The sequence below is a fragment of the Manis pentadactyla genome, chromosome 2 (genome assembly GCF_030020395.1).
Source record: "Manis pentadactyla isolate mManPen7 chromosome 2, mManPen7.hap1, whole genome shotgun sequence".
NCBI classification, from domain to species: Eukaryota; Metazoa; Chordata; class Mammalia; order Pholidota; family Manidae; genus Manis; species Manis pentadactyla.
Genome location: NC_080020.1, coordinates 163,894,569 through 163,906,831, shown reverse-complemented (window position 1 = coordinate 163,906,831; position 12,263 = coordinate 163,894,569). Strand labels below are relative to the sequence as shown.

The 12,263-nt window shown below is 38.8% G+C and overlaps 1 protein-coding gene across 1 annotated transcript in view; it reads left to right on the top strand.

The window, feature by feature from the left end:
- Positions 1-12,263, top strand: part of DNAH6 (dynein axonemal heavy chain 6) — a 265,012-nt gene that overhangs the window by 114,008 nt on the left and 138,741 nt on the right. Inside the window, exons 30-33 of the mRNA XM_036931141.2 lie at positions 3,523-3,660; positions 6,087-6,254; positions 8,452-8,600; positions 9,895-10,002. Of these exons, the coding sequence (XP_036787036.2) occupies positions 3,523-3,660; positions 6,087-6,254; positions 8,452-8,600; positions 9,895-10,002 (563 nt within the window). The remainder of the gene's footprint in view (positions 1-3,522; positions 3,661-6,086; positions 6,255-8,451; positions 8,601-9,894; positions 10,003-12,263) is intronic.

Below are 12,263 nucleotides of genomic sequence, written 5' to 3'. Positions count from 1 at the left end.
ATATGTGTAGGTATGTATGTGCAGGAAAAAGCATAGTCCATATAAGATTCAGTACTGTCTGAGATTTCAGCCCTCCCCTGGGAGCCTTGAAGTGTCTCACCTGTGGATAAGGAGGCACTGCTATATGGGAAACTGCTGTCAGCATCTGTGGAAGAATTCACACTCAGTAACATCCCACTGACTTATGACTTTCTGCTCTCACTACTATTAAATGTCCTCATTATCTCATCAGAAACACATCAGATGTCACGATGGTGATGATTTTTTTTATAGTTTAGCCATAAAAATTTTGATTGTTTTAGAGCTTCTCAACTCAAAATTTGAATTTATGTGTGTGTAAAAATTGCCTACGAAATCCATCTTATATTATTAGGTAGTCATCTTTTGGGCTCAGTCATTCCAGGGAGATGTGTACTCCCAAAGCCACAAGTGTGTGCTGTGAGATACTTAAAGCAAGCAGATATATATACATGATTCATTTATCTTAGCCTCTAGAGCTGGAGTCAGCTCTATGAAAAAATTCCCCCCTATTCACATCACCTACTCTCCAGAGACAAGTTTTCTGAGGGAGACAGTTCCCCTGATGATTGCTAATATCTATAAAAACATACATTCATTAAATTTGTACATAATGATCTTTGGACATTACCTGCCAGCTTATTAAGTCAAGATTTTGTCAGACATGACACTCCTACTTGCTGTTCCAGTTTTACATCCTGATTTTCATTAGTTCATACAATTTTTTTAACCATAAGGTTTATAAAATTGCATTATTCTATAACTATAACTATGCCTTCTTTGCTTTATCTGAGAGTTGAGTATGAAAATGTAAACCCATTTTATAGCACTTATAATATCAAGAATAATTCATAGTGGAATTTAATAGAATATTGGGCCATAGAAAAGGATCAGTACATTCATCACGAACCCTCTGCCTGCCATTCAAAGGAAGATATTCCAAGTATCAGGGTTGTTTTACTCTAGAACAGTGTTTTTCCAACTTTAATGTGCTAGCGAATCACCTGGAGATCTTATTAATATACCTATTCTGATTCTATAGATATGGGATGGGTCCTGAAATTGTGCATTTCTAACGTCCTCCCAGGTGATGCAAAGTGATACTGGTTCACTTTGAGAAGCCAAGTTCTGGAGCAGTAAGTAGTTCTCAAAGTGCCAACTCTGGACCAACAGCATTATCATCACCTGGCAACTTGTTACAAATGCAAATTACCAGGCCCCACCCCAGACCTACTAAGTCAGAAACCCTAGGCCTGAAAGCCTAGCAGTCTGTTTTTTAAACAAGTCCTCCAGGCAATTTCGCTGTTTACTCAAGTTTGAGAATCATTGTTCTAGAACATACTGAACTGCCACTGTTCTTTGTATCAGTTTGGCTGCTGTCTTTTATTTCTTTTTTATTTTGCTGGAATACTTCCTTGAGCAATTTTTTCTCCCATTTAAGTTTATGGTTATCTAGGATTGCCTTTATCTAGTCATCTCCTTAATTGATAATTTGGTAGAAGGTAAAATTATAGGTTTAAAATCATTTTCCCTCATAATTTTGAATGCCTTAGTTCATTGCCTTCTAGCACCAGTTTTGCTAATGCTAAAACTGATAATAACATAATACATTTTGGGAGGTGAGTACTATTTTGCTTCCTCTCTATTTCTGGAAGCTTTTGGATTTTTCTCTTGATCCTTAGTGTTCTGACATTTTATCAGGCTAGATCTAGATAAGATCTAGTTTCAGGCAAATTTCTTTATTTTATTGGGCATTTGTGGACTTTGTAACCAGAAACGTATGTCTTTTCAACTTTGTGAAACTTTTTTTATTCCCTTTTCTGTTCTTTTCTCTAGACCTCCTATATCTGTTCTCCACTTCACTTAAATATTCTCATATTTTATTTTCCTTGTTTAAAGTAGCCTTCTTTTTTTTGTTTAGATTGCTAAATACATAAATACTCCTATTTTATCTTTTAAGTAACTATAAAAAATGTGCTTATTGAAAGGATATTGGGATGTTGGATATCTCACAGAATCCAAGAAGAATTAACAGTGATTTGGACAGGGCAGGGACTAGGGCATCATTAAGGACCTCCTTGGCAGCAGGAGCTTAAAGGCCTTCACTCTGTAATTTTGCCATGGAAATATCAGGCTCAGATTTCAAATGTGAGAACTCAGATTCTAACTAGCAAGCTGGGTTCAGGTGACCACTCCTAGATTTGCAGGTTGTGTTAAAAGATAAAAGGAGACATATTAAATTTCTCAGCACTTTATTTGAGTAAAAATCTATTGGAATTGGACAGTGCCAAACCGGAGTGGTTAGGAGCACTCTACTGGTAGGACCTGGGAGGAGAAGACTTTTATAGAGTAAAGGCAGAAGCAATGCAAGGGAGTATTTGATTGGCTATCTACAAAGGCTTAACCCAAAACGCAAGTCTCTAAAGAAATTTTGCACTTTAGATGGCCACAAGTACATATTCATTCTCCTCTACCATTAGGATTGTGCTGTAGAAGAAATTAGGAACCATTACCATAACCTGGTGTGCGGCTATGCCTCTCTCAGTAGCTCCTGTGTATTGTCTACCATCTACAGTACCTTGTAAAGGCAATGAAAGCTTCCATTAGTGAACATTTGTCAAGGATTTTTTTAAGTTCTTACGTGTGTCTATTCCATATGTTAGTTTCTTTGAGAACCTGTCAAGTATTGACATAGGTGAGTGAAGGTTCTGAAAAAGCAGGACAATTGGCCATATTGTCATTTTTTAAAAAATAAAAATTAGCAGAAGAAACTAAAGTGTCCATCAATAGATGACTGGATAAAGAACAGGTTGTACATATTTACAATGGACTATTATTCAACCATAAAAAAGAGAAATCCTACCATTTGCAGCAACATGGATGAACCTAGAGGGTATTATGCTAAGTGAAATATGCCAGGAAGAGAAAGACAAATGCCATATGGTTTCTCTTATTTATGGAATATAAAAACAAAACAATAAAATGAACAAAATAGCAGCAGACTCATAGACACTGAGAAGTGACTGGTGGTTATCATGGGGAAGCTGTTGGAGTTGGTGAGTAGGGAAGCTGAGGAGGATAAAAGGGCCCAAAAAAATCATAATATAAGTTGGTCATGGGGATGGTAGTACCACATGGAGAATATAGTCAATGATTCTGTAATATCTTCCTATGTTAGCAGATAGTAACTATGTAGTGGGAGTGAGAATTTAATAATATGGGTAACTGTTAAACCACTGTGTTGTATACTTGAAATCAATACAAGATTGTATATCAATGATACTTCAATAAAATAAAATAAAAATTAGTTGCAAATCATTGAATGAGAGTTGAAAAGATACTTCTTTTTATAGAAAGTTGCTAACTTCTGGCACAGCTCAGTATTCACATAAAACTATTGCATATTTGCAGATACCACTTCCTTTTAATATTTTGACTCAAAACTTAACTTTTAGAGGAGTTCGACTATGCAATACAAAGTAGAATGTGTCATTGTAATTTCAGATGATGGGGCGCTTCTTCAGTGGTCTGGCACAGTCAGGGGCCTGGTGCTGCTTTGATGAATTTAATCGAATTGACATAGAAGTTTTGTCAGTCATTGCACAGCAGCTCATCACCATTAGGAACGCCAAAGCCGCCAAGGTAAAGCACTGGGCAGCTGTCCACAGAGGGAGCGTCTATTAAGTTTGTAGTTAACTTACAGCCTGTTGCACTTTCGGAGGGACAATGCAAACTTTAGCCTGTCTATTCCATGTTTCCAGGGTAACTGGCGAGTACTATAACAACAGGACTTTAAGTGCGCAAATTAATTACTCATCCAGGCAATACAGACACTGTGCTAGAGTTACAGAGATGGTGAGACTCAGTCCCTGCCTCCAAGGAACTGTTGTTTCCCCCACCCCAACACACACACACACCCAGAGATGCACCCATACCCTGTCCCCATCTCCTCTACCTCCTGTTTCCTTCCTCATCTTTCTTGTTCTGGCCTTTGACATTTACTTCTGTGCTAGTTTCTGTAATGCTGCCTCTTCTGGGTTCCACTGACTTCTAATGGCCCCTAGGCTCATTCTAGTGCTAGTAGACAAGTGGGAGAGGAGTCCTGGGGAACCCAAAGAGACCTTGGCTCTCCAGAACTCCCTGGACTGGAAAAGCCAAGGAATTATGGGATCAGATGAAGATAGGAAGGTGGGCCCACTACTTAAAATTTGCTTTAGCCCATATAAGCATGTTCTTGGAGAAGGGGGTTGTATTGGGAAGCTGATGGCTGAAGGATGAGACCACGTCCCTTACCACACTGTGCTGACCTTCAAGATATGATCATGAGATCACAATGGGCAGACTGATGTTTAGCCTACACAAACCAGAATAGCCTTGCCACTTGTTTAGTATTTAAATTTAAATTTAAATAGCCACTGCCCTGAACCCCTGGAGGGTCTACCACCATTGCTTTGGCCCCTTTCTGAAGAGCTCCAGACCTCCTCAGGACCTAACCATAAGGGTTCACCCTGGCATAGCAAGGGCCCTGGGGACCCAGCTATAGCTATAGCAACAGAAGCCATTCTCACAGGAAGGTGCTCTGCTAAAGAGTTGTTAAATATTTTGATTATCACCTCTACAAAAAAGCAAATTATAGAACAAGTAAAAAGAAAAAAGAAATTGGACTTTAATGAGCCACTAAATTATATAAGCCATTGTACTTTACACTTATTTCATCTTCATGTCAGACCTATGTGAAGTAGATGGCACTTTCCCAACGTTATAGGTGAAAAGGATTCAAAGAAGTTAAAAAAATATTTCTGGGGACACTGTAAGCCAAGATAAACACCTAAATCTATGTGACCCTAAAGTCTGAGCTTGAAAGCCAACTGCATACCCTCCTGCCTCCGTATTAAATGCAGGGATTCCCAGATGTAGCATTACACATAAGTCACTATCCCCTTGCTGAACCAATTAGCTGAGAGCAAAGCACGGGGAGGAGTTATAAGGGAGAAGTGAGAGCACGGAGGCAGAATTGAAGCACAGCCAGCTGGAAGGCAGCCATGTGAAGTAAGAGGAAGGTAGGAGGACATGGGAGACCAGCCACATCTGAGATAGTTGGAGTGGAAAACATCCTCTGGAGCAGAAGAAGAAGGGAGGGCACAGAAATTTGCGGGTTTGAATGGCACCAACCACCATTCAATGGCAGCAGAACTGGTCTCCAGTTGTACTGTCCCACATTTTCTCCTCCAGGAGCTGACAGATCTCTTGGTCCTCCTTGAATTCCTGATGTCTTAATAGTGCCTTCCTCCAGCAGCCCTGCTAGGAACCTGGAATTCATCCTGGATTTTCCCCATTACTGTGAACCCCAGAATCTAAGCCATCACCAAGTCCACTTGATTTTGTCTGCTAGAGTCCTCTCATTCCCACTGATCACTCCAGAATTCTGGGTCTTGTCATTTTCCCCAGTAAGAGTTCCTAACCGATTCCCACGTCTGTAGTTTGTCCAGCCTTTCCAATGCCAGGTCTGACTCCACACAGCAAGCCTGGAAGCTCTCCAAGGCTCAGGAGTGAGTCTCCCTCAGCCATCTCCCTCCAGGCCTCACCTGCTGCCTTACTGCAAAAGATGCTCAGTAGGTGTTTGCTATTGAATTAAAGTGAAGGAGTAGGGCCAATGATAGTTACTGTGTGGCCTCAGTACCCCAAGGAGTAAAATCAGATTCGAATTTCTTAAGGAATACCAGAAAGTAGAGGTGGAGGAGGTTTAATGGCCATTAAATCTATGTTAATTGAGGAGTCTAAGCAAAAGATGCTGGGGCCTAGAAGAGTGCAGGACTGGGCCAGGAAGGAAGAGCCAGTTTGGGCAAGGCAGGAGCAGGGAGACAGAGAGAGGAAATACTGAGCCCAGAAGAGACTGGGAGTGGGCAGAACAGAATCAGGAGGGAAGCATTCCCTGTGGTCCAGCAGCAGCCATCAGTAGTCTGCTTGAATGTTCTGCTACATGTTTTGTATTCGAGTACTAATTATGGGAAAGAGTTTACTAGTGTCTGGGGAAGTGTTAAGTTATATTTTCTCTTTCCTTTAAACAGCTCTCTAGGTTCATGTTTGAGGGGCGGGAAATAAAGTTGGTCATGACTTGTGCAGCCTTCATCACCATGAATCCTGGGTATGCAGGCAGAACTGAACTGCCAGATAATTTGAAAGCCCTGTTCAGACCCTTTGCGATGATGGTTCCAAATTATGCCTTGATTGCAGAGGTAAGCTTCATATTATAAATCAGCAAGAATTTCAGCTTGTTTCTTTAATTTACAATTTGAATCTATTGAGGTAAAAAGTTGTCTTTGTGAATGCACCCTGGCAAAAGTTCACATTATTGTTTGCTCTTAAGTGTAAATATGATTTTTCACATGTAGAATGGTTTGTGTGTGTGTGTGTGTAACTGCTATATCCCTAATAACCCAGAATGGTATCTGGAACAGAGTAGGCCCCTAAAACTGGGATGAATCAATGAATTTAATGAGCCAATTCATCTTTAAGAATTAAAATGTCTGTATGTGGTCTAAAAAAATGTCACCACGGCCACATTTGCATCTGCAGAAAGAAAGCAGAATCAGTGCTCGGGCATCCCTGTGTAACAACGCACCTCCGCCTGCTTGTGGGACAGAAAACCCTTCTCAATCTTTCATTTCTTTACTAAGTGGTATAACAATTTGGAGAGGTATAATGCTTAAAGTGGATTTTGAACACATTGGCATTATGCTAATATATTGATATTATATAATAAGCATTTTACTATTATAATTATAATAAATATTACTCTCACTTCTCTTTGTGCATTATTTTGTTATTAGAGTCAAGGGATGCTGAGCGGAAGCAATACTAATCACTGTGGTGGAGGGCAGGGATTGGTTTTGAAGCTGTACCAGCTTAGTCAAAAAATAGTAATTAATGAGTTATTTATGATTGTACTTGTTCTTCCTGTATCCGTCTAGGAATCTTTCTATTTAAACTGTTGTTGGTTTCTTCCTACAAGCTAAGAACCAGTATATTTAAATTTTATATGTATTTTTCTTGGCACTTTTTACTGAGGTATGATTTGTATGTAGTAAAGTACACAGATTATAAGGGTACAACTCAGTGAATTATTATGCATGTATTCACCTCAGTGGATTATTACACATGTATTCACATGTATTTTGGTAAAGATGAAAATATAGGACATTTTCAAAACTCCAGAAGGCCCCTCATTCTCAGCACTGCATTTTAAACCAAGGGGCACTACTCCTTTTAGAATGGCATTTCTCAAAGCACATATTACTCCTGTGGTTAATACATTCCTTTAATAACAGCTGACTTAAAATATTCTGTATAAAGTAAAAGTAATTACCTAAGGATAAAATAGACCATACCAAATCCTACTATTAGATACAATTTTTATTAGTGTGATGCTTACAGCATGTCATGGGTCCCCCGGCACCCCCTATGGGCATTGTGGGATGGCAGGCAGATAAGGCAAGTGGTATCTTCACTTTAGACCCTCTGAAGACAGGGACAATAAGTGACTTGCCCGTTGATCAAAGCTGTTAGGAAGAAAACTAGGTTTAAAACTCAGTCCAGCATTTTATTCACATTTCATGCTTTGTCCTATTGTCATATTACTCAGTAATTAATTGGAAAATTTAAAAAATCCAGTCTTTTGAGTACTATTTCTATGGTTCTTACAGACTGAATAGATCGAACTCTGTCATCAGTAAATATTTTTAATCATCTGCAATGTACAGAGCATCATGCTAATTGGCAGTGACAAAGCAATAAACAAAACAGACATCACTAAGAAATGTCTGCATCATTTCCCAGCCCAATTCTGAGGCAAGCTGCACTGATTTGAGTAGACTATGGGTTGAGGAAGGGTCCACACCCACCTCCAGTGACATCATCTGCTTCATTTAACCACAGATACAGAAACTTGTTAGAAGCAGGTAGCCTCCTAGGGTGGAGGACAAGCTGCAAACCTTTGTGTAGCTTCTCCTGACTCTCAGGGAGCCTACAAGAGAGTGCATAGCTACCACTGATTCTGTCCTCCTGGATGGCATTGCCTGCCGCATCAGGGAAACTCAGTTCTTACCCTTACACTTAGGCCTTATAACACCATCCAATCCTCATGACGTGAACATTTTCAAACAGGGCTCTGTTACTCCTTGAGCCAAATGTCACCACAGCCACATTTGCACCTGCAGAAAGAAAGCAGAATCAGTGCTCAGGCATCCCTGTGTAACAATGTACCTCTGCCTGCTTGTGGCACAGAAAACCCTTCTCAATCTTTACATTTCTTACTAAGTGGCATAAAAATTTGGAGGTGTGTAATTCTTAAAGTGTATTTTGAACACATTGGTATTATGCTAATATATTGGTATAAATATAATACACGTATTGGATTATACTTTTCCATTCTAGGTGATTCTGTATTCAGAAGGATTTGAATCCAGTAAAATACTAGCAAGAAAAATGACTCAGATGTATAAGCTTTGCAGTGAACAGCTCTCTCAGCAGGATCACTATGACTTTGGCATGAGAGCTGTAAAGTCTGTACTGGTCATGGCTGGGTAAGAAACCAAAGTGGTCAACAGTGAGATTCCAAACTAAGTAATCAAAGTATTAATTAGCTCTTAAAGCAACACAGGAAGTGATTAATAAATGTTAGCTGCTGCTGTCGGCATCATCTTATGTCAACATCCCCATGCCACAGTGACATGGGGCATCTCTCTTCATCCCATGACAGTTCTTCGCTATGAGACCCAACATGGTCCCCAAACCTGAGTCTCTCTCAGGCTTTGGCTAACTTGTATTCTCCCAAACTGCTCACATACATTGGGTTTTTAGTGTACAAAAGCCTTTGCCTGCATAAGATAGGGTGACTAGATCTAAAAGGCATAGTTTGTTATGCATATGCAGTAAGTTAGGTCATACACATCACCTGACAAAGCCTGAGGCCGTAAGAGAAACATCAGTTCCATCATTCTGTCCTCAGTCCAGGCTCATGTCCTAGACTTCACCTTTGTCTTTACAAACTGCTTTGTAGTTTCTAGTAAGGCAAGAGTCTTTCCTCCTTTCAGGACCCAGCTTCCCACTTAAAACCTCTTGAAACTCCTACCCTTCGAATCCCCAACTTGTCCAGAGTCTAAGAGAATCTGTCTCCTCTCCTGTCCTCTCTGGCCATGACTCACTGGCTGAGGGCCCCTCTCCTGGCTTCTGTAACCCTAGGTTCTGCACAAACCTCCCTGCCCTTCTCTAGCCTCTCTTCCGTCCTTTAATATTCCAGATACAGTATTTCTCTCCTTTACACAATTGCCATGTAAAGACTAGAGATACTAAGGAGTTCAGGTATACTTACCCTCAAAGAACACAAGTACAGACCACTGGGCAAGGTGGTCATCTAGGTTACAGCCGCAGGGCTGTGCCTGAGGTTCACTGAAGACAGAGACAGAGGGAATTCCCAGTGGAGGGAGTCACTGGGCTGGGCTTCCAAAGGGAGGTAAGAGCTGACAAATGCATGAAGCAGAGCCTCTGGGCTGAGAGAAAAGACACAGGGATATGAATCATCATGTGCACTGAGGAACTGTAAATTCAGGTAGGAAAATGCCCACCTTCAGGGGGACGGTTGAGAAAATACCCTGTCAATCTCCTCAAGGCAATGTAGCCAGTGCCTGACTTGTCCTTGTGCTCTGATGGTACAGACTTGGGCGTGCAAGGAAGGATGATCCTCTCCTTCCATTAGGAATCCACAGCGCTGTGCCCTCCACCACTTTTTGTGAGCAGAATCCCTGATCCACAGGTTCAGAAAATCACATTCAGTATTATGTTCTCATAATACCATCTGAATCACTCCTTTAAATTTAGGTCTCTAAAGAGAGAGAACCCAGGCCTAAGTGAAGATGTGGTGTTGATAAGAGCTTTACGGGACTCCAATCTGCCAAAATTCTTAACAGACGATGCTATTCTGTTCAGGTAAGTTTCTAGATGTTACAGAATAAAACAGAGCTGTCATGCAGAGGTAAAGGATAGTCTTATCTTCAGTTATATGTCTCTAGCAGGTAATAACTTATTCATCTTTTCTAGAGATATTTATTGCCGTTTTAAAAAACTAATTTAAAATACACACCAATGTTGTTAGTATCTATCAATCCAGTCATTTACTTTTTTCAAAATATTGACCACCAGGCTATGGGCTGTACAATTAGCATTTGGTTACAAGTTCCTGACCTAAGAAAAATTCCTGACCCCACAAAAATCAGATTTGGGGCTTAACATAAATGTGATTGCTTTTATTTGTTTATTTTATTTAGTTTTATGTTTATCCAAGTCATACATGTATGTAGTATTAAAGGTAAGTGTCACACTCTTTGGCATCTTACTACACTGATGGATAGTGACTGCAATAGGGTATGAGGGGGGACTCAATAATAAGGGTGAATTTAGTAACAACATTGTTTTACATGTGAAACCTTCATAAAAGTGTGTATCAATTATACCCTAATAAAAAAAAAGATAAGTGTCACAAATTAGACTCATGAGAAACAATAGTTCCCTACCCTTCACCAACTCCTACTTGTCGAAGGCAATCATTTTTCAATTCTTCATTTGTTTTGCTATTTCACTCCATATTTTTTAGTGCCAGGTTTATGTCATTTCTTGGTTTTTCAGTCTTAGATATTTCATAAACTTACTAAAAGGGAGATGAGGCTATGCACATGCATCTCTCCCCTCCCCCACCCGGTCTACATAATGACATTGCAATCTAACTTGAGCTAAATATCCAGGACTTCCATATTTTATTATAGCTACATAAATATTATCCGCAGCTGAGCTATGTTTCTATTATTATTAAATTATCTAGATTTTATTTTCCCTGCATTTATTATCTTAGTTTTTATTTTTTAATCCTTTACCTACCTGACTATAAATCTATCATTAATTTATCTCAGCATTTTACCAGAGTGCACAGCTCCTAAAAAGCCCTTCAATCATATAAGGTATAAATACACTGTTTGTCCATTAGCCCTGTAAATCTATCATCCTGGGATGTGCATACATGACTATACTGGGGATTCCCTTCACCTTTGTCCTCTATCAGATCCCCTGTGTTCCAGAATGCTGTCTACTACTCCCTTTTGGCAGAACACAATGATGAGAATTCCTATACATTTATCTTTGCATACTTATGATACTTCTAGGAGATTCTAGGAAGTAAGCTATGTAGGTCACAGGGTATGAACATTTTTAATTTAGATAATTTCTATCAAGATGTCCTCCAAACACATTGTACTTTACATAAACAATTTTATGAAAATTCCCATTTCCCTTTAAATCTTTTAAAGAAACCAAAAGTTATAGCCTATTTTAATATTCTTATCTTTAATTTTTGGTATCATTGAACATCATTTCTTGTGTTCCTTAGTCATTTATACTTATTATTTTTAGAGCATTTTTCTCTTGTGCTCTTTTTCTTATTGATTAATGGAAACTCGTAAATCATATCTGATACAAAAAATTGAAAACACTTATCTAACTCTAACATTCATTCTTTAAGTTTATATATAAGACCTTTTATCTCACAGAAGTTTGGTTTTGGCTTATTTTATTTTTTCACTTTATCAACATTTTTTACCTTTGTAGATATCTTGTCTTTCTTAGAAAAGATCTTACCACTGTGTTGCAAAATTCATCTCTTTTATTTTCATCTAAATGATAATCTCTTGTCATTTTCTATTAGGATCTTTACTGTACCTCAAATGTATTTGTGTATATACATTTTTAATTTAGATAACTTCTATCAAGATGTCATCCTAATACACTGTACTTTATATAAAGTATTTACATACTTTATGTAAGTAGGGATTTAGCATCCTTTTACCCATAGAAACATCCCATAGTAACCTTTGCTCACAGAAACAGTCACTGTTTCCTTTTACACCCTTTTTCACCTACTGCTGATTTTCTATTTCTATTTCTATCTTATTTTTCTGAACCCTATTCAGTTATAAGCACACATAATGCTTTTGGAAAAAGTTGATACATAAATATAATTTTAAAAATAAACTGATAAATCCATCACCTTCTATATGCTTGGTACTGTACCATGTACTGTGGACAATACAAATACATAAGATATTCTTTACCTCAAAAAGCTCCTAATATACTTAAGAATACTGGTCTACTGGACAAAAAAATCATACACAATATCAGAGAAATGATAGGTTCTGGTATAA